This window comes from Mastigoproctus giganteus, chromosome 4 (assembly GCF_048544385.1).
Source record: "Mastigoproctus giganteus isolate SK-2022 chromosome 4, ASM4854438v1, whole genome shotgun sequence".
NCBI lineage: Eukaryota > Metazoa > Arthropoda > Arachnida > Uropygi > Thelyphonidae > Mastigoproctus > Mastigoproctus giganteus.
In genome coordinates, this window is record NC_143578.1 from 96,466,060 (window position 1) to 96,490,334 (window position 24,275).

General features: G+C 37.6%; 1 protein-coding gene across 4 annotated transcripts in view; it reads right to left on the reverse strand.

Moving 5' to 3' along the window:
• LOC150086925 (receptor-type tyrosine-protein phosphatase S-like) overlaps positions 1 to 24,275 on the reverse strand; it is a 1,004,071-nt gene that overhangs the window by 972,686 nt on the left and 7,110 nt on the right. For 3 of the 4 annotated variants that reach the window (XM_090372826.1, XM_090372825.1, XM_090372827.1), the window contains exon 2: positions 6,422 to 6,561. In XM_090372826.1, the coding sequence (XP_090228952.1) occupies positions 6,422 to 6,561 (140 nt within the window). Of the gene's footprint in view, positions 1 to 6,421; positions 6,562 to 24,275 lie in introns of those variants that run through there. The other variant, XM_090372828.1, reaches the window with a different exon arrangement.

Sequence of the window (24,275 nt, forward strand, 5' to 3'; positions counted from 1 at the left end):
TTGGAACAGGTGCAGAGAAGAGCAACAAGAGTAGTGAGAGGAACAAAAGAGTACTCTTACCAAGAAAGACTGCAGTTCTTCAAACTATAGCATCTGGAAATGAGGCATCTGCAAGAAAATATGATTGAGCTGTTTAAGACTTTCCATGAACTAAATGTTGATGGCATCCTTACTCTTGCTCAGCCAACACATGTGAGATTGCATAAATTTCAATTGAGGAAGGATGGGCTGCAGAATAGATGTGCAGAAATTTGTAAATTTGCTTTCAGCCAGAGCGTAGCTGATCGTTGGAACAAACTTACATCTGGATTTGTAGAAGTAGGTAGTTTGAATAAGTTTAAGGAAAAATTAAACAGATTATTAGAGAGGATGGACAGATGTGTATAGTGATTTAATTTTTCTTTTGGGCTGATTCAGTACAAGATTGCTTCCTTGCAGCACGTGCTACTACTACTAATAAATTCTTGACAGTTCTCATTTATTGGATATACTCTTTTTGAATCAATGTACTTTGTATTCAAACTTCAAGAATAACACATCCACCCCCCCTTCAGTCGTGTCTGTTATTCTTGTACATATTATAATTACCATATTCGAATTCTTGATATGATATACCAGAATAAAATCATATTTCATATTTCTGATATTCCTATTATATTGGTAGTCTCTGATTTAACCAGTACTACTTAAATTCACCAAATTTATTTAAGCATGAAATTAATATACAAAAATAATAGATTTCAATATTCTTTATAATCTGAATAAATATCAAGAAGGCAGTGAATTTTTCACTTAGATATTTCTTTAGTCTAGCACTCTATACATAACTTTTCAGTAATTTCGTCATTACTTCCCCATTATCTAAGAGTCTTATTGCTAAAAATGAACCAACTTATTTTTTAAACTGTGATAAAAATTATAACTCAAATATCTAAGAGCATTATACCTTAACTAAGTCACATTTTAGGAGTCTATTTTTACTTTTAAGTCTCTCTCTCTCTCTCTCTCTCTCTCTCTCTCTCTCTCTCTCTCTCTCTCTCTCTCTCTCTCTCTCTCCCCCCCCATCCATCCACTCTAAATTTGGAGTAGAATTTTTTCAGTGCGGTCTGTGCTTGCTAACAGGAGAGACTGGTTCTAGAGGGATGGGATACACTTAAATAGAAAGGGTGCAAGAATATTTGCTGATGTCGAGGCAGTGTTAGGTGGGTTGGAAAACTGCTAGCTTGGGGGAGGGGGATTCACAGACTAAAAGATTAACAGTAGCAGCATGCAGAGGTGAAAGTGATTCTTGCACTGCTTCTATTGTAATGAGCAGCAGCCTAGAGAGCAAGTTGCTGGGAATTTCAAGAGCTGCTGGCAGTCATCATGAAACAAGTAAATACATGGTCAGTGTTAGGGTAACTAAGAGTAAGATGTCTGGAAACAAGGCTGATGACTCGTTCATCTGTAAAGTGTTGCCTTAGCAATCTTTGGACACAACGGTGGATGTGGGGTGGTGCACCATCTTGCATGAATATGGTATCCTGAAGGCACCCATGTTGTTGCAGCTCTGGTATTGTGAAATTTTCCGTTTCATAATATCGTTGTCCAGTGACGGAACAGGTGCAGTGTCCAGTCGGTGTTACCTGTTTAAAAAAATATGGCCCAATCATGAATGTGACCTTAAATCCATACCACACTGTCACTTTTGGAGAATACAACAGGACCTCTTGAGTTTTCTGTTGCCCAAATGCGACAGTTGGACATATTCACTTGTCCATTTAAGCAGAAGTGGGCTTCATCACTCCAAAGGATGTTCTATGGCCAAGTGATATCCATTGTCATTTGCACCAGAAACTAAAGTGCGTATGTGAAACGAATATCTGCATCACCATGCTTTAGCTGCTGTAGCATATGCATCTTGTAAGGATAGTACCGCAACACCTGACGCATTACTAGCCTTAGAGTGGAGTACAGCATGTCCGCTTCACAAGAAATAGCTGGCACACTTGCGCTACCATATGGAGATTGACTTGATAAATCCACGACAGCCTTAGCCACATCTTCAACATGAGAGGAGTCCACTCGTTTTTGACCTCTACCTGGTTGAACACCAAGATGTCCTGTCGCTTCAAATTTCGCAATCATTTTGGGGACAGCACAAACCGACTAGTCATAGGTGCACGCCTTATGCACTTCTAACGCCAGAATTATCTGACAACAGCAACTGCATTGTTTCTGTTCTGATACGTACAGCTTCACTAATAGAGCCTTTTGCTACAACGTTGTTGGCATTGCTCCTGTAGTGCAGGCAAACATCTACTGTATGATTTTGAAAAGACTGCTTTGCTTTTATATAGTACAGTAGAGCTGAGTAGTGGTGCTATGGCAATAATTTACGATTATGCAAACAACTTACGTTATTTGCATAATCATAACTAAGATAGTTACGTGACATAGAGTGACACAGCATCATACAGTGACAAATTTTGTAACTAATTTTTTTCTTCCAATAAATGGTGAGCACATCTTTATTGTACCTGTTGTCCAAATTTCTCTTCAGTACGAGCCTTAGAACTCGCTCCAGAGCCCTCTACATAGTTCATCTGTAAAGTGTTGCCTTAGCAATCTTTGGACACAACGGTGGATGTGGGGTGGTGCACCATCTTGCATGAATATGGTATCCTGAAGGCACCCATGTTGTTGCAGCTCTGGTATTGTGAAATTTTCCGTTTCATAATATCGTTGTCCAGTGACGGAACAGGTGCAGTGTCCAGTCGGTGTTACCTGTTTAAAAAAATATGGCCCAATCATGAATGTGACCTTAAATCCATACCACACTGTCACTTTTGGAGAATACAACAGGACCTCTTGTTGTATTCTCCACCTCTTGTTGTATACAACAGGACCTCTTTAATTTTAACAACCCTGTATATACAAGCTGCAGTGTATTGGAACTATCGAAAAGATCCTGAGGTGGATGGTCAAAGATACATTAAAAGATCACCTTGAGAAGTATAACATTCTAAACAGATCATAACGTGGCTATGTAAAGGTAAAATCTTTTTTTTTTTGACTGGCCTAATAAACTACTGTGAAATGATCAAACAAGAGTTGGATGACGCAAGAAATAATTCACATTATATTACTTAAACTTCAGCAAAGCACTGAAAACAAATCCACATGGGAAGTTGTTGCACCAGCTGTAGTCTACTGGGGAAACAGACAAGATCCTGAGGTGAACTAAGGGATGACTAAAGGACAAGTGGCAGAGAGCTGTTATAAACTGTCATTTTTCAGAGTAGGCCAGGGGATATAAATGGGTATCCTCAAATGTTCAGTGCCGGGCTATCTACACATTTTCAGGAGAATCTACAGATAAAGGAACCACTAGGTGGCAGTGATTACAGTGTGCTGAAGTGGGATTTACTCAAAGAGCTAACTACTATCAGAGGTAAAGGGAAGGGTTTTTCCTTTCGTAAAGGAAACTACGGTGGTGTGAGACAGTATTTAAATTCTATACGGTGGGACCAACTGATGATGTTACCAATAGCAAATTCAAAATGCGAAACATTCAAAGAATTTATCTTGGAAATTATAAGGTTTTACATACCGACTAAGAAATATTGTTCAAGGTTTAGGCCTAAATGGATGTCAGATGAACTAATGAGACATATGGCAGAGAACAAAAATGCGTGGGATACATATAAATTAATGGGTGACGTGGAAGCCTATGATAGATATAAGCTGGTCTGTAACCAAGTCACAAAGGAGATTAGGCAGGCAAAGGCAGATTATGAGAAATCCTTGGCAAAGGATGAAAAGAAAAATAACAAAGAGTTCTTTACCTAAGTAAACTCTAGGAGGAAAGGGATGAATCAGATTGGTCCACTAGATATTGATGGTTCAACTGTTGATGATACTGCTCAGGTGGCTAACAAACTAAATGAGTATTTTGCATCTACATTCAGGGAAGGGAATGCCAGAGGTGAGTTAAACTCTGGCAGTGAGCTAGATGATTTTGTAATAACTGAGAGGAAATTGGAAGAGAAATTGTTGAAGATAAACATAAAAAAGGCATCCGGGGTGGACGGGATCCATCCAGTTATATTAAAGGAGGCAGCAAAGGAAGTAAGCAAACCCTTAGCCATAATTATTAGAGATTCTTTGGACTCAGAGGAGGTACCCATGGACTGGCAATGTGAAAATGTGACCCCAATTCACAAAGGAAGATCAAAGGGCGACACAAGTAATTATAGACCTGTTAGTTTAACTTCTGTTCCAGGAAAATTAATGGAGGCACTGGTTAAAGAAGCACTGCAGGAGCATCAAGACAAGACTTCAGTTATAGCTCGGACACAGCATGGTTTTTCTGGAATTTTTCTGGCAGGGATAAGGAGGTGATTATCCTCTTGTATAAGGCAATGGTCAGGCCACACCTTGAGTACTGTGTACAGGTCTGGAGGCCTCATTTTAAGAAGGATGTAGAGCTGTTGGAACGAGTACAGAGAAGGGCAACAAGATTATTGAATGGAACAAAGAGTTGCTCTTACGAAGAAAGGCTTAAATTTTGCAAATTAGTGTCTGGAGACTAGGCACCTGCGAGGTGATCTGATTGAGGTGTATAAAGCTTTGAATGGCTTGAGCATGCTCAATGCTGATGAGATTCTTCCTCTTGCTCAGAATAATCACCTGAGAGGGCACGAATTCAAATTGAGGAAAGGCAGGTGTAGGATAGATGTGCGGAAGTTTGCCTTTAGCCCACAAGTAGTTGGTTGGTGGAACAGACTTCCATCCTTTGTTGTGGAAGTTGATAGCCTAAATAAATTTAAGGCTGAGCTGGACAGGTATTTCGAATGAACAGAGGGGTGAAATGGGAGCGTTTTTTTTTTCTTTTTTTTTTTTTGGCTGATGCTGCATAAGATTGCTTTCTTGCATCATATGCCTCTACTCGTGCTAATGCTAATGCTAAAATAAAGGGTACAATGTTTATTTGCATGTGATATGAGGATCAAGAGGGTGGTTACAGATTCAAATCAGGCTGAGCTCCTTCAGAGTGATTTAGCCAGGCTATGTGGATGTTTAGAGAGCAGAAAACTGTAACACCATTAAAATAAACAGCTGTACAGTCAGTCCTTGTATAACACGATAATTGTGTTCCTAGAAACCCTCGTGCAATGCAAAATTATGCAATATAAACAACAGGCCCTATGGGAAAAACAGAGCTAGGTGCCGACCACCCAAGATTGAAGACACATTTGTAACCAAAACATTACCAAACACAATAAATAATCGTAACAAAATACTTATGTATTTTATTACGACTATTACATAATAAAATATTGCTAATGCTTTTGCTTCTATCGTAAACAAACTTGTTCTTTATTTGATTTTCTATCCAAACAGATGACAGCCATTCCATCTCTTCCAATTCTTTGTGTCTTGATCTAATGGATTTTAATTACACTTTGAGTTGTTCCTGCTATGAAAGTTGTTTTTATTTTCTCTGCATTCTTTCTAATTCTCAGTGTTGCCTCATATAGGCCTGTAGCACATGCAATATCACATGGTCTTTCATTTCGCTCAAAGCGTTTCACAATTTCATATTTTTTCTCTGTCGACAGAGGTGGACTAGCCATAAGCCTTACCGGGGAAACCCCGGTGGGCCAGAGGCCATAAACGCTAGTATGAGGCCACTACATATTTTCCCAGGTAAGAATTTTTTGACCCAGTCCGCCTCTGTTTATCGATACTGCTTTTCTTTTTCTCTCTGAATCTGTAGTGTCTTCACCAGGATGCTTCCTTTTCACACCTTTTAAGTATTTTACTCATTTTTAGAACAATCAAGCACAATTACAAAATGTGGAGGCACGCTTGATACACATAAACAAAGCTGCACGTGTGTAGCAACTGAATAAACAACATTGTAAAGGCAGAGAAACACTATTAACACCTCACTAGCTCACATTTTACTAAAGCACATTTCTGGGGGTTACTACCATAAAACAATAAAAACAATTTTCAGTTGCGTTTCTGCTAGTGGAATCTGTTTTAAAATTAAACTGGTAGTAAACTCGATCTGATTGCATTTGCGATAATACCGATAGCTGGAATTGTGTGGGTTTTTACGTTATTATGGTGAAATGTGTTTCCCCTTTGCTGATATAAAAAACATAAATACATTTTCAGAATCTTCTCTTCATTCCCATTGTGTTGCATTCAGTTGGGATGATTCCACGTTCGACTGCCATTTCTTATAAACACAAAGGCGAATCGTGCATAAGCGAATTCGGTTCGTGTTATATACGATATCATTCCCCTATTATTTACAAATCGTATATGATCGAATTCATACAGTGTAAACACGTGTTATACGAGGACTGACTGCATTAAAAAAGGTTATTCAAAAAGTTAACTTCTAATTCAAGACTTTAATACTTACCTGACCTGTATCAACCACCCTAGAAAATTCAATTTTATTTGGTTTTCCATCACTACTAATACACTGTATAAGAGAACGTAGGCCTGGTTGTCGCAATCGGCCCCATACATTTTGAAGAGTAAAATTTGCATCAAATTCTCCTGCAAAAGGAATTAAAATAATGAGTTCCTGTGATGGTGTACATAGTACATGCATTGTACTATGTGTGAATATAAAATAAATGGAGTGATTCTTAAAAAAATAATAAAAAAAAAAAAAACGTTGGTTATCCTCAAATTTCTCTCTAACTAAATACACATTATAACACATCATCCCTGGAAATAATTTTGGAAATAACATTTCAAAATTATTTCCAGAAACATTTCTGGAAATAATTTTGGAAGTCTTTGCACTAGTCATATCACACTGCTCTGAATGCCTTCAACTCATTCAAAAATACTTCCAAAGAATTTTTAGTTCTGAAAAATAAAATTCCAACACACAAGTTCCGGTAAGTATTGGATTCATGCCACTTTTTTTTTTTCTTTTTTTTTTTTTTTTTGTTCAAAATTTCTTTTACCAGATCTTTACATTCACTCTCCTTTCAATGCATTTGTTTTAGACTAAAAATGAAGAAAAAGAAAAAAAAATTAAATAATCAATAAATAACTAACAAGTTTGAATATCTACTGTACTACCTAGATCCTACCCTACATAACTTTTCATAATCCCAAAAATGGAAAACTCTTTGAAAGAATCACATATCGAATTCACTTAAGGCATTCAGGGCAATCTTACATCTTACTACTAATAGGGCTGCCGGCAACATTTCCAAGGTATGGCAGAGATGACAGGAAGAAGCTTCAGTCAGGTGAAAAACTCAATAATGTAACATTTACTTTTTAATCATTAAAATGAAAATAAAATGCTATATCATCATCATCATCAGCCATTTTCAATCCACTGCAGGATGAAGGCCTCTCCAGCAACTTTCCAGTTCCTTCTGTTTTGAGCACTGGCCATCCATTTACTACCCACAAACTCATGAATTTCATCTATCCATCTCCGCCTTTGTCTTCCAGGTTTTCTTCTAGCTCCTCTTGGATACCATTCTGTTATTTTCTTAGTCCATCTGTCATCATGTCTTCGAGCTATGTGTCCTGCCCAAGACCATTTTAGTTCTTTAGTTTTGATAAGAATGTCCTTTACTTGAGTTTGCTGCCTAATCCATGTGTTTCTCTTCTTATCTAACAGTCTGATTCCCAATATAATTCGTTCCATTCTTCGCTGTGTAGTTCTCAGCTTCCCTTCCATTCTTTTGGTGCGTGCCCAAGTTTCACTTCCATAAGTCATGGTGGGGAGTATACATTGGTTCATTATTTTTCGTTTCAGACAAACTGGGATATTGCTCTTCAGTATGTGACTATATTTCCTGAATGCTATCCATCCAAAATTTATTCTTCTCTTGACTTCCAGCCATTTATCATTATTGCAGCTAATAACTTGTCCCAGATAAGTATATGACTCCACCTTTTCAATTACTGCTCCTTCAATCATTATTTCCCTTTCTGTGGCATACTTGTTCATCATTACTTTTGTTTTAGTCATATTCATCTTTGGTCCAAAAGCCTTACTAACTGTGCATAACTGATTAAGATTTTCCTCTAATTCTTTGGGATCGTGGCTTATGACCACAATGTCATCTGCAAATCGTAAATGGTTTGGGTACTCTCCGTTCACATTGACTCCTTTCTGCGACCAGTCTAATCTTCTGAAAGCTTCCTCAAGGTAAACAGCTTTGGAGATATTGTGTCTCCTTGTCGAACTCCTTTCTTGATTTTAAATTTCCTACTGTCTTTGTCTAGTCTAATAAAGGATGTAGCATTCTCATATATTTTCTTCAAAATCATAATATATGGAGTATCTATGCCTTGCCTTTCCAGTGCCCGAAACATTGCCTTATGCTGTATGGAGTCAAACGCCTTTTCATAATCCACAAATGCCAGGCATAATGGTGTTTTATATTCATTTGCTTTCTCCATTAGCTGTGATATTACGTGAAGGTGATCCATAGTTGAGAATCCTGTCCTAAAGTCAGCTTGCTCTTTTGGTTGATTCTCATCAAGTATTCTTTCTAATCTGTTAGTAATGACCCTTGTGAACAACTTGTAGATGTGGGATAACAAGCTAATTGGTCTATAATTTCCAATTTCTGATTTATCTCCTTTCTTATGCAGCAAAACTATGATTGCATTATTCCACTGCTTAGGCGTCACACCTTTTCTAATGCACTTTGTGAAGAGCCTTGCCAGTTTTTGTGTTATGTCTCTTCCTCCCAGTTTTAACAACTCTGCAGTAACTTAATCTTCCCCTGGGACTTTCTGATTCTTCATTTTCTTCAATGCATGTTCTATCTCATCAGCAAGAATATTGGGTATGTCGTTTGTGTTGCTAATTTGCGATCCATCTTCCCCACTGCTGGCATCATTCCCTCGCTCCTTGTATAATTATCTATAGTAGTCTTCTGCTATTTGAATTATGCCTTCTCTGCTGTTTATAAGTACACCATCACTATTCTTCAGTTTCAGTATCATTTGTCTTTCTGTATTACTGCTCATGGCTGCTGATTTAAATCCTTTGTTTTCCCTTAATGCTTGTTCTACTTTTCTTGTGTTAAATCTTCTTATGTCCTCTCTGAGTCTCTTTCTAATGGCTTTGCATAACTCAGTATACTCAATTTTCTCCCTGTCAGTGTTTTTCTTGCTCTTCATTTGTCGTCTTTGATTCATCATGACAAGTGTTTCTTGACTAATTTTTTCTTCTTTGGATTTCTTTTTCCCTATAGGTTTTTTGGGCTTTATCACTTTCAGAAAGTTGTAATATTCCTCGTCGATATCTTGGTCCTGAGCAGTCTGCAGAAGCTCAAACTTGTTCTTAAGTTCCAGTACATACTGCTTTTTCTCCTCTTCTGTTATCTCAAAGACCTTTGTATTATTTACTCGAGTCAGTTTTTTCCTTTCCTTTCCTACATCTATATCAAGTGTACATCTTACCATTCTGTGATCACTTCCAACATTTACCTTATTCAGGACAGTAACATCATTCACAATATATCTTCTGTTAGTGAGGATGAAGTCGATTTCATTAGTAGTTAATCCATTTGGACTCTTCCATGTCCACTTTCTGTTCACCCTTTTCTTGAAAAAAGTGTTCATTACTGACAGTCCTTGAGATTCTGCAAATTCCACAAGTCTTTCATTTCTTTCACCAATTCCAAAATTTCCTATAGTTCCCCTTTCTGCGCTGTTTTGTCTTTTTTCCAACCTTAGCATCGAAGTCCCCCATAATAATAGTGTAGTGGGTTTTCTGCTCATCTAGAAGACTCTCAATTTCGGTGTACATTTCTTCAACCTCTTCATCATCATGGCTCGATATTGGTGCATAAATCATTATAATCTTTAGCTTGTACCTCTTAGAAATCTTGAGTATTAGTCTTGACACCCTTGGTGATGTACTTTTGAATTCCAAAATGTTGTTTTTAAAATCTTTATGGACCAGAAACCCAACTCCACCTTCACTCCTTTCACTGTTTCCATTGGTGTACAGCAGATTTCCACTTGATAAACTTATAAGTGATTCATTTCTTCTTCTTGTTTCAGCCAAACCAATGATATTCCAATTCACATTTTCTAATTCCTTTTCCAGCTCTAATATCCTGTCTTCACCGATGAGTGATCTTACGTTATAACAGGCCAAGTTCAGTTTCCGTGCATGGCAGCCTGGTCGTACCCAGAGATTCTTAGCACCCTCTGCTTCCACTCTGATCCTCTCGCTGCCGTAAGAGGGAGAGTGAAAGCTGCTGGGGACTGAGAGCCATTTGTTTTCTCGTGCTGTCATATGCTGGAGGGTTTGGTCTTTTCCTCTTCACACTGACCAGGCGTCTTGAAGAGAACCACTCTACACGTTTGTTGCCACCTAAGTGACGTAACAGGGCTTACCATCGAGAAGGTGTGCTATAATATGGGCCTAACAGCTGGGTATGGGGCCCCTATGATATTTCAGTATAACTCCATTCCCTGTCAAGATGATCCTGCAATACTTCTTTAACCACTAACTCCATTATTTTCCCCCAAAACAAAATTATTTTGTTGGTGTCACCAACCTAAAACTAGCATGTGAACATAATAGAAGAGAAAAATCAAGGCATAAGTGCAAAAAAAAAAAAAAAAAAAAAACTGAAAAATACCTACTGGAACAATCTTGTCTCTTTTGTCAGCCTAGCATTTATCATGAGCAGCAATGAAAAATTTTGAAGCGTGCATAAAATAATGCATTAAATCAATATAGAGTGCCTGGAAGAGATTCAATTAGTAACAAATAAACCCCAAAATGCCTGCTATGATTACTGTCTCCTTTGACAGCTTAGAACTTCCCACAAACTGCAATAATTAAATTAGAGAAGGACAAAATTTATGTCTGCCTAGTATAAATTATAACAGAGGTTATGCATTGCAAATAAACACAAAATGAACATACATCAGAAAAAAGAAAACAGAATGTGGTTAATAATGTACCCATCTTTTCAAGGAAAGCTGCACAGAAACAGAGAGAAAAGGAAAAATACTGTGTCCAATAACTCTCAAAGTAGCAGGACAGATGAGCAGCTGTAGTCCTTACACTATGGCAACCAGTAAACATACCGAAGTCACTCCATACAGTGAGAAAGCCCAAACAAAGGCCATGCCTCGTAGAAGTTAGCATCATCAAAAAAAAAAAAAAAACACTGGCTACTGAAAACTATGTTGGCCAAAAAATTACCAATTTGCAAATTGTTTTGATTCTGCACATAAATTGCAACAATATACAGTCTGTTCCCGACATATGTTCCAGGACTTCTTACGTAACTCGGGAATGACTAATAAAATATTGTACTATATCCCTGATATGTCAAAATTACAAAACCCACACAATATCCTCAGAAGAATGAAGAAAAATAGTTATTATACCATAACAATTAAAAACTTTATCTGGGCCAGGGTGAATTAACCGGAGTGGCACATAAGAAAAGAAAACATAAAAGGAAGAAAAAAAACGCATGTTATTTTACTGTAAATAACTGATATGTATTTCGTATGCCGTGTAGGCTTTACAAGGACTACTAAGGGAATCAAAACCAAAGTGTACAAATTTAAGAAAATTGGTCTAAACCACACAGTGAATCAAAATCTTCAGGTGTGATGAACTGAAGGTAACTGAAAACAAACCTGAAGCATTAATAAGACACATTAATCAACAGGGTATTGTAGGCTGAGTAGGTCAGTGAGGTAGAATGTAATATGAACTCTTCGATCTTCATCTGTTTCGTATGTTTTTGTTTTTTTTTCTCTTCATAAATTTTGCAATAAGCCGATAAGAAATCTTGAACTTTTCTTTCTATTTTCAAGAAACGTTTGGTGTTTTCATCCATTCCATCAAACATAGAGACCTTCCTGAATTTTACGAAATGCTTAAGCCATTTCCTTTAATTTGGACTGCTGCTTGGGTTGCTCCAATTCCTCAATGGATTTGGCTCTCCCTTGCTCCTCAACTATTTGCACATTCAACTGGACTATGTCTTCTGTTGTTAAATCTTCAACTCATTCATCCACAAGCTCATCTAAATCTTTGTTATCCAGGATTATTGCAACTCTTGGGGTAAGTTTACAATTTATTTGGTAACAGAAGACATCAGCTCATCTATGTTGAAGCCTTCGTTATTAAGCTCGAATTTTTTTAGAAGATTTTTCCAAACTCCTCTAATACAAGCTGTTGTCACATCATTCCAGGCTCTCGAAATGTTGTGTATTCCATCAAGGATGTTAAAGGGCTAGAGTGTAATTCTCCCAAAAAGTAGCTGATGGGACACAGTCCATGTGGCTTAAACGTTGTGGGGGTTTCTCTGAAGTGCTTCAATGCAGTTCACCTGTCTCAAACACGTTGTCAAATATTTCTTCAGAATTTTTAGAGCAGAAAATGAAATGTTAACTCTAGTTATTTACCTAGATTCTAGTTACAATGCAGGTTATTATTCCAACATAGTTTGTATGGGAACGAAAATAAAAACTTATTGTTCCTTCATTGACTTCACTCTTAAAAATTATACAGAAAGTATCTTTACCATTTTACCAAAAAATTTAACTAAGTTCGAAGTTACGTGGGCTTACGTAAGTCGGGGACTAACTGTGTATATAGCTTAAATGAACTTTTATTTCCTTACAGGCAAGTTGACATTATAATGTAACTATTTTCATTTTAATTCTAATTCTCAAGAAAATTCACAGAAACAAATGTATGAAAAATAACAAAGTGACAAAAATATTCCATAATAACTTTTATAAGAGAAAAGAATTCTTGGATATGACACATGCAATGACTGAAATCCATTTTATGGTAAACTCACCATAACTACTCTTGGCTAATCTATATCTGTCACGGTGAAAGCCAGTGATGAGCATGTAATGCATAATACCCAAAAATTTCTTAAGCTGTATTGCTTAAGAAACTATGTGCTTCTTAACCAATAGCATAAATAATCCCCCCCCAACAACTCCTGTCATGTACATCCTTTCTGTACACATTGTGCTAATTGAATTCAAATTTCCATCCCTATATCAGTGACATGTTTCCGATATTCCTATAATGTCAGCAATTCGTTACTTAAACAATATTTTGAACTAATAAAATTTATTTACTATGGTCCTAGCATCAGTTTATAAACAAGCATGTATGTGTACCTGTTTGTTCTCTTAGTATTTCTAACACAACCCACATAATTGCAGAATCCATTCTAATGCTATCCATGTAATAATCTGGACCTTATTATCCCCCCAACTCTGCTTTATTGGTGAATCACTTCTACCTCTGCTAATAATTACTATTGAACTATTAGTCTGTATTCCCCCAAACTAGCAGTTTTCTGAACCACATAACACTGCCTCCACAGTATCAGCAAATATTCTTGCCCTCCTATTCAAGTACATTCTATCTCTATAAAAAGAGTTCTGTTCACAAGGGCAGGCCATACTTGGCCAACTATGACCCTTGCATAATATCTCCAGGGCTGAACTGATTGACGGATTTTGATTATGAACTCCTTCCTTTGCAAAATTCCTCTGGCTAACTGATTAGAATTGTCTTTCCTTCCCCATAGTTTTAAACAATATTTCAGTATTTAATTACTTTTAAAGTTATGTTTCTAATTTTCATCTACAAACTTCATTTCTGTTTATTGATTTAAATAAGGAATTATCATGATGAGGAACAAAAGAAGATTCAAAACAACTCATTGCATCACACAAAATTTTTAAATGATGGAGGTGTTTGGCAGTAATACCCTTTAAAAAATAGTAAGCGAGATCTAGAAAATTTGAGATAAAAATGAACAACAAAGAAATAACAGTAGACTGTGTCTACTGTTATAGTCTACTACTTTTACTGAAAATGATGAATGAAATAAAGAAAATTTTAATATCTATTTAAAATTTAATATAATTTACTTCAACAAAATAGGTTAATAAATATCTATATTTTAAGTGGCACCATTCCTTCATTATTATCATCACCACATCTGTTAGTATGCAAGTCACTACGATCATACAAATCAGTCCTCTGAAATATCAGCCTTCCATACTATTTTATTTCCTGTTAGATTTAAGCCCTTATTCTTCTAATGCTTGCTTTACACCATCGATTAATCTTCCTCTTGGACTACCATTGGATCTATTACCATTCATTTTTATTTTAATATCTATTTAAATAATCTTCCTTTTCCCATCCTTTCTATGTGCTTATATAATCTTAAGTTTCCTATACCTTTGTTTGGATATTTGTTATCCCAAAACTTTTCCTTATTTCTGTATTTGTAATATGATATGATATAGTTTTCCATCTGTATTTGTAATAAGGTCTTCCATATTTGTAATATGATACAGTCTTCAATACGGCCTTGAATGGGTTGACCATGCTGAATTCTGATGGGATCCTTCCACTTGTTCAGATTATGAGCCTAAGGGGGCATAAATTCAAATTACGAAAGGACAGATGTAGAATGATGTGCGGAAATTTGCCTTTAGTCAGCGGGTGGTTAATTGCTGGAACAAACTTCCATCTGTCGTTGTGGAAGTTGATAGGTTGAATAAATTTAAGGAGGAACTGGACAGGCATTTGGAGGGAATGGTGTGATTTTTTTTTTTTTGGCTGATGCTGCATAAGCTCATACATTTGCTTTCTTGCATCACATGCCACTACTACTACTACTACTATATCAGTTCCTATTACTTTTTTTTTATTAACACTAATTTCTGAAGATTGCTTTTGATTAACTCCTTTATTTCAAACCCAGTTATGGGCTCCACTGGTTTTTCTAATGTGTGGAGCAGATAAAATAGGCTTAAAAACCCGTGTTAAAAACAGCTAATTCTGTCTTCTATATAATTTTTCTTTTGCTCCAAATAAATTTTCTTAACCGATTTTCCCATTGTTGACTACTGTTCATTTCAAAGTATAATATTCCATCTTTATTAAAGACCATTCCTAAATACATAAAATTACTAACATTTTCCAATTTTTTGATTATGTACTGTACAATCTAAATTTTTAGATTGTACAGTACATAACTGTACAATACAGAGAGAACGGACGTGTGCAGGTTATGACTCAAGATGGATTCCTGGAGTGATGTTTCAAAGTTTGAAATTTTTTGGGGACTCTGAATTCTGCGTGCCCAAAAAAATTGTATGTGTGCCACGGGTTCACCACCTCTGGCATATAATAATGATTCAATTTTTACATCTCCCACATCAAATCAAATAAATATGGTTACCATTATTTCACAAATCTCCCTCAATAAACTTTATCAATAACATACACTCAGTGATCACTGAATTATGGCCACCCAATCCAAAATGGACTATCCATACAGCTTGCAGTATAAAAAGCCAAACAGTTTTGTATCCTAGAGGTAGAAGTTCCCAAATTGTGCGGCGCGGTACCCCAGCGCACAACGGGATATTTTAAATTTTTGAGGGAAACATGGTGATACTTGACATCTGTTGGACACCGCGACGAACTGCTAGCTTGAGGTAGTTCACAGTTTCAACATTACTTATTAAGTTGTTTGGACATACCTACTTAATAAACAGAACTGTTAGGTATTTCTTCTGGCCTAGGGGCGCAGTGAAAAAATTACTGAGCCACTAAGGGCACCATGAACTGAGAAAGTTTGGGAACCTCTGTGCCAGAGCATTGATAAATTGCATCTGCTGGTCCAAGTCAAAGTGATAAAGTTGCAATTATGGAACGTAATAAAGATATCACAGTTTCAAAAGAGCATGACTGTGAGAGCTCGTGTACTGGATGCTTCCATAACAGAAACAGCATGTCTTGTCAGTTGTTCATGGCCCACTGTGGTTAAGATGTACAAAGAATGGTGTCTAATGGATCAAATCACCTCCTGCCAACAAAACTGTAAGGGATTATGCAAGGTGAATGATCATGCTGCACGAAAGGTGAAACACTATACGTGCTCAACAGCGGGTCACTGTGCAACAGTTGACATCACAATATAATATGGGGAATGCAAGAACAATATCCTAAATGACAATGCGCCACACACTAAGACATACGGGGTTCCACAGCAGATGACCCAAGAGACACCCTCTCCTCACTGCTAATCACTGTCGATGACAATGCTGTTGTGTCAACAACACGCTGGTTGGACACTGGAGGACTTGAATGAGTATGCCAGTCAGATGAGTCAAATACCTGGTAGAACATGTTGAAATATGTCTTTGTGTGTGTGGCACAAGCAATACGAGTCCATGGAACCATTAAGCATGGTGCCCACTATCCAGTCAGGTGGCAGTGGTTGCTTAATATGGGGCATGTTTTGCTGGCAAGAACTAGGACCCTAGTGCATATTTTGCTAGTAAGATCTACCAGCAGCCCCTTCGGAGACCATGTGCACCCTGCCTTGTTGCATTTTTTTTCGGACAGAAACAGGATCCTCCAAATATGATAATGTGCCATGTCATCGGGCTTGCACTGTGCATGAGTGATTCAAGGAACACAATAAAAATATCACCCATCTTGATTGGTCTCCAAATTTGTCTGACCTCAATCTAATTGGACACCTGTGAGATGTTTTTGTATATGGACACACAACCTTTATCTATTCCGACACTGTGGAAAGCCTTGCAGGCAGCATGGCTGCAGATCCCTACAGACATCTTCAGACATCTAGTGAGGTCAATGCCTAGGCAAATAGTAGCGGCTGTTATCCACACAAACAGTGGCCCAACACAGTATTAGGTAGGTACGTTTGTTTGTCTGTTTGTTTTTTTGTTTGTTTGTTTGTTTAGGGATTTATTAGGTGCATCGGCAAATATGGCCATAGTGCGCCATTAGGTAGGAGGTCATAATTCAGTAATCACAGAGTGTATATTCTTTGATTAAATTTTAAATAAAAATTAAATAAATAAGTGGCAATAATGTGAAGTCCTGCCTCACTTTAAGTTTGAACTTGGAGTGAGGCAGAACTTCACCTTCCTTCAATTCTAACTGCAGATCTGCCATGTTATACAAACTTTTAATTCTCTTAAAGATTGTACTTGATGACATATTTTTAAAAAAGTGACAGAGCAGATTTCTTTACACATTCAGCTTTATTTCCCATTTTATATATTGGTATAATTAATACCTTGCTCCAATCTTCCAGAATTTGCCATTTGGATATGACTTCTGGATAATGTGATGTAACCACGGTGACAATGTTTTCCCCCTTCTTTTATCCTGTCAGTTTTAATTTCATTCACATCTGCTAGCCTCTCCATAAATGATATTTTCCGTGATGTTTTCAACCACACAAACACATACAGTATCAAAAATTTCTCAAATTTCAATCTTTTCCTCTTTTTCAATGATGTCATAACTCCTTTGTTTGGTAAATCATCAATATTCTTATTCAATAATCATAAAATGCAGTGAAATCTCTCTAAAAGGAACACCTCTTATTGTGGACACTCAGGCTTGGGTTCCAGCCAGAAGTATTAGAAATTACATGTTAAGTGATTCTCAAAATGGACACTCCCTAATACAGATATGGGCAATTCAATAGGTGTCCTTTAGGTATTTTAAACACCACCCTGATGGAGCACTTTCAAGGGTTGTTGTTATTTGGTTTTTAGGAGCATTAGCAACTAAGGCCATATTGCTCCGTGGATATGCAGTGGTCATTCCCTGACCTTTCTGGATCCCCCATATTTGGTGGATGTGGAAAGGTCAGGAAATGACACGGGCTCGAACCCCGGTCTAATCAAGAAGCATCTGCTATGCACTGCTGCTCCTGCCTACCTGGCTAGGGAGGCGCCACTTTCAAGGGTGATTTTACACACTTTCATTGGTCAAAGGGTATTTGCAATGAGAGCAATTTAAGGTCAAGGTCATGACAGTAATACTAATTAAACTTGTGAACGACCATTGATTATTCACAAAGTAAATAGCACAGCATTAGCATTAGTTGAGGCATCATCATCAGCCATTTTCAATCCACTGCAGGATGAAGGCCTCTCCAGCAACTTTCCAGTTCCTTCTGTTTTGAGCACTGGCCATCCATTTACTACTCAAAAACTCATGAATTTCATCTATCCATCTCTGCCTTTGTCTTCCAGGTTTTCTTCTAGCTCCTCTTGGGTACCATTCTGTTATTTTCTTAGTCCATCTGTCATCATGTCTTCGAGCTATGTGTCCTGCCCAAGACCATTTTAGTTCTTTAGTTTTGATAAGAATGTCCTTTACTTGAGTTTGCTGCCTAATCCATGTGTTTCTCTTCTTATCTAACAGTCTGATTCCCAATATAATTCGTTCCATTCTTCGCTGTGTAGTTCTTAGCTTCTCTTCCATTCTTTTGGTGAGTGCCCAAGTTTCACTTCCATAAGTCATGGTGGGGAGTATACATTGATTCATTATTTTACGTTTCAGACAAACTGGGATATTGCTCTTCAGTATGTGACTATATTTCCTGAATGCTATCCATCCAAAATTTATTCTTCTCTTGACTTCCAGCCATTTATCATTATTACAGCTAATAACTTGTCCCAGATAAGTATATGACTCCACCTTTTCAATTACTGCTCCTTCAATCATTATTTCCCTTTCCGTAGCATACTTGTTCATCATTACTTTTGTTTTAGCCATATTCATCTTTAGTCCAAAATCCTTACTAACTGTGCATAACTGATTAAGATTTTCCTCTAATTCTTTGGGATCGTGGCTTATGACCACAATGTCATCTGCAAATCGTAAATGGTTTAGGTACTCTCCGTCCACATTGACTCCTTTCTGCGACCAGTCTAATCTTCTGAAAGCTTCCTCAAGGGCAGCAGTAAACAGCTTCGGAGATATTGTGTCTCCTTGTCAAACTCCTTTCTCGATTTTAAATTTGCTACTGTCTTTGTCTAGTCTAATAAAGGATGTAGCATTCTCATATATTTTCTTCAAAATCATAATATATGGAGTATCTATGCCTTGTCTTTCCAGTGCCCGAAACATTGCCTTATGCTGTATGGAGTCAAATGCCTTTTCATAATCCACAAATGCCAGGCATAATGGTGTTTTATATTCATTCGCTTTCTCCATTAGCTGTGATATTACGTGAAGGTGATCCATAGTTGAGAATCCTGTCCTAAAGCCAGCTTGCTCTTTCGGTTGATTCTCATCAAGTATTCTTTCTAATCTGTTAGTAATGACCCTTGTGAACAACTTGTAGATATGGGATAACAAGCTAATTGGTCTATAATTTCCAATTTCTGATTTATCTCCTTTCTTATGCAGCAAAACTATGATTGCATTATTCCACTGCTTAGGCATCACACCTTTTCTAATGCACTTTGTGAAGAGCCTTGCCAGTTTTTGTGTTATGTCTCTTCCTCCCAATTTTAACAACTCTACAGTAACTTCATCTTCCCCTGGGGCTTTCTGATTCTTCATTTTCTTCAATGCATGTTCTACCTCATCAGGAAGAATATCGGGTATGTCGTATGTGTTGCTACTTTGCAATCCATGTTCCCCACTGCTGGTATCATTCCCTCGCTCCTTGTATAATTCTCTATAGTAGTCTTCTGCTATTTGAATTATGCCTTCTCTGCTGTTTATAAGTACACCATCGCTATTCTTCAATTTCAGTATCATTTGTCTTTCTGTATTACTGCTCATGGCTGCTGATTTAAATCCTTTGTTTTCCCTTAATGCTTGTTCTACTTTTCTTGTGTTAAATCTTCTTATGTCCTCTCTGAGTCTCTTTCTAATGGCTTTGCATAACTCAGTATACTCAATTTTCTCCCTGTCAGTGTTTTTCTTGCTCTTCATTTGTCGTCTTTGGTTCATCATGACAAGTGTTTCTTGACTAATTTTTTCTTCTTTGGATTTCTGTTTCCCTATAGGTTTCTTGGGCTTTATCACTTTCAGAAAGTTGTAATATTCCTCGTCGATATCTTGGTCCTGAGCAGTCTGCAGAAGCTCAAACTTGTTCTTAAGTTCCAGTACATACTGCTTTTTCTCCTCCTCTGTTATTTCAAAGACCTTTGTATTATTTACTCGAGTCAGTTTTTTCCTTTCCTTTCCTACATCTATATCAAGTGTACATCTTACCATTCTGTGATCACTTCCAACATTTACCTTATTCAGGACGGTAACATCATTCACAATATATCTTCTGTTAGTGAGGATGAAGTCGATTTCATTAGTTGTTAATCCATTTGGACTCTTCCATGTCCACTTTCTGTTCACCCTTTTCTTGAAAAAAGTGTTCATTACTGACAGTCCTTGAGATTCTGCAAATTCCACAAGTCTTTCACCTCTTTTATTTCTTTCACCAATTCCAAAATTTCCTATAGTTCCTCTTTCTACGCTGTTTTGCCTTTTTCCAACCTTAGCATTGAAGTCCCCCATAATAATAGTGTAGTGGGTTTTCTGCTCATCTAGAAGACTCTCAATTTCAGTGTACATTTCTTCAACCTCTTCATCATCATGGCTCGATGTTGGTGCATAAATCATTATAATCTTTAGCTTATACCTCTTAGAAATCTTGAATATTAGTCTTGACACCCTTGGTGATGCACTTTTGAATTCCAAAATGTTGTTTTTAAAATCTTTATGGACCAGAAACCCAACTCCACCTTCACTCCTTTCATTGTTTCCATTGGTGTACAGCAGATTTCCACTTGATAAACTTATAAGTGATTCATTTCTTCTTCTTGTTTCAGCCAAACCGATGATATTCCAATTCACATTTTCTAATTCCTTTTCCAGCTCTAATATCCTGTCTTCACCGATGAGTGATCGTACGTTATAACAGGCCAAGTTCAATTTCCGTGCATGGCAGCCTGGTCGTACCCAGAGATTCTTAGCACCCTCTGCTTCCACTCTGATCCTCTCGCTGCCGTAAGAGGGAGAGTGAAAGCTGCTGGGGACTGAGGGCCATTTGTATTGTTGTGCTCTCATTGCTGGAGGGTTTGGTCTTTTCCTCTTCACGCTGACCAGGCGTCTTGAAGAGAACCACTCTACACGTTCGTTGCCACCTAAGTGACGTAACAGGGCTTACCATCGAGAAGGTGTGCAGGAGTGGATTTTAGGGAGGCAGGCCAACCGGACTTCTCCTAAATCTTCTGTAATAGAGATATTGGATCCATCAGTGTTTTAGGCTGAGTGTCTGATAACACACAGGATACCTGTTCCCCTCTAAGCCCCTTCTGAAAGCTTCCTCAAGGGCAGCAGTAACCGGACTTCTCCTAAATCTTCTGTAATAGAGATATTGGATCCATCAGTGTTTTAGGCTGAGTGTCTGATAACACACAGGATACCTGTTCCCCTCTAAGCCCCTTCTGAAAGCTTCCTCAAGGGCAGCAGTAAACAGCTTCGGAGATATTGTGTCTCCTTGTCGAACTCCTTTCTCGATTTTAAATTTGCTACTGTCTTTGTCTAGTCTAATAAAGGATGTAGCACTCTCAGTTGAGGCATATGATGCAAAAAAGCAACCTTATATAGAATCAGCCAAAAAAAAACAAAAAAACCTTCTCATTTCACACACACCCAGTCACTCCAAATTTGTCTAATACAGACTTAATTTTATTTAAGCTATCAATTTCCACAACAAGAAATGGCAGTCTATTCCAGCAATCAATTGCCTGTTGGCTGAAGGAAAACTTCTGCACATCTATTCAACAATTGTCTTTGCTCAATTTGAATCTATGCCCCCTCAGGTTCTTAATCTCAGCAAGTGGAAGTATCCCATCAACACTGAGCCTGCTCAAACCATTGAAGGCCTTATACACCTCAATCAGATCACCTCACAGATGCCTAGTCTCCAGGTGCTGCAACCTGCAGAACTTAAGCCTCTCTTCATAAGAACATCCCTTTGTTCCTCTCATGAATCTTGTTGCATTTCTCTGTAATCATTCTAGCAACTCTACATCCTTCCTAAAGTTAGGCCTCCAGACCCGTACGCAGCACTCAAGGTGTGGCCTGAACATTGCCTTATACAAGGGGATAATCATCTCCTTGCCTCTGATAGCCAAATTCCTATATATATCATTGACAAAACTCCATGACCTGCTCTGGCAGCCAATCTGCACTCCTCAGAGAACTTCATATCTGACTGCACAATTACTTGCAGGTCTTTTTCATTCTCCACCTCCCAGAATGTAGTACCACACAGTTGGTACATTTCTTTTGGGCTGCTGCTACCGATTTGCAGTACTTTGCATTTCTCAATGTTAAATTTTAGTTGCCACTTCTCAGCACATCTGCCTAACTTTTCTAGATCCAGCAGCATTCTGTCTTTATTGTCATTAACAACCCTGCCAACCTTTGCATCATCTGCAAACATGTACATTTAGCCTGATATATCTTCATCAGTAACATTGATAAATAGAAAAAACAATAATAGGCCCAGCACCAAACCCTAGGGGACTCCATTATAAACATTATTCTACGTAGAGCAGTGTCCATTTATTACCACTCTTTCCCATCTCCCACTCAACCATCCCTTTATCCATTGCAGCAACTTGCCCTTAATGCCATACTGCTCCATTTTGTACAGCACCCTTCCAGATACAACAGTATCAAAAGCCTTTCTAAGATTCAAGTATATGATAACAAAATTATTCTTTGCATCCAGTTCCCTTGTACCACATCACAGCATCCAATCAATTTGGTCAGATAAGACTTCTCCTTATTAAACCCATGCTGTGTCCAAACTACAACTGAAATCTTGTCTAGATGATCCTGCAGTGGTTCTTTAACAGTACTTCCATTAATTTTGCAGGAACAGAAATTAAACTAACAGATCTGTAATTACTTGTATCACCCTTTGTTCTTCCTTTGTGAATTGGGGATACATTTGCACATCTCCAGTCCATGGGAAACTCCCCTGAATCTAGGAATGCTGTCATAATTAAGGCTAATGGTTTGCTTACTTCCCTCGCTGCCTCTTTCAGTATAACTGGATAGATACCATCTGCCCCAGGTGCATTTTTTAGGTTTAACTTCAACAATTTCTCCTCCACTTTACTTTCAGTTATTACAAAATCATTTTACTCCCTGTTAGAGTTTAGTAAACTTCTGTCCTCCTCCTCTTCCTTACAGAATTCCTCACGTGTGAATGTAGACATAAAATACTCATTCAGTTTGTCAGCTATCTGAGCAGGATCATCAACAGTCGAACCAACAACATCAAGTGGACCAATCTGATTCATTCCCTTCCATCTAGAATTTATATAAGTAAAGAATTCTTTGTTTTTTTTTAGCATCCTTTGCCAAAGATTTCTCGTAATTAGCCTTCACTTCCCTAACCTCCTTTGTGACTTGATTACAGACTAGCTTATATCTGCCATAGGCTTCTGTGTCACCTGATAATTTATATGCATCCCATACATTCTTCTTCTCTACCACGAGCCTCAATAATTCATCTGACACCCATTTAGGTCTGAACCTTGAAAAGTGTTTCTTAGTTGGTATGAAAAGCCTTGTAGCTTCCGAGATTAATTCCTTTAAGGCTTCGCATTTAGAATTCACTGTTTTAAACATCATTTGATCCCACTGTATAGAATTTAAAAACTATCTAAGACCACTGTAGTCACCTTTACAAAAACAAAAACCCTTCCCTTTACCCTTGATGGTTGTTAGATCTTTAAGTAAATCACACATCAGTATAATGTGATCACTGTCACCTAGTGGTTCCTTTATCTGCAAATTCTTAATGCATGAATAATCACTGCTGATAATCAGATCAAGAGTATTAGCCCCTCAGGTTGCCCCTTGAACATGTTGCTGTAGAAAATAATGCTCCAATATATCCACAAAAGTCTTTCTGGCATGAGAGTGATCACCCACATGTTCCAATCATATCTGGAAAGTTAAAACTCCCCCATTACAAGATATTCTGATTTACTGGTTCACTCTATTTCTCTGCACAATTGTCCATTGTACTCATCAGAATCATCAGGCCTATAAAAAACTCCTACTCTCATTTTCCCTTTCCCAGTGCTTAAGCCACACCAAACTGAGTGTACATTGCACTGTCCACCCATATCAATTGGATGCACTTCCTTAGATTTTATGTGTTTCTTAACTAACAGCATAATCCCTCCTCCCTTCCTATCTCTAATGTACACATTGTACTCTCCAAATTCCAATTCTGCGCTACTTATGTCTGTGTGACACCATGTCTCTGATATATCAACAATATCTGCCTTTGATGTCTTGATCAACACTTCAAATTCATCAGTTTTATTTACTATACTTCTAGCAATAGTGTACATGCAAGTATACATGCAATTGTTCT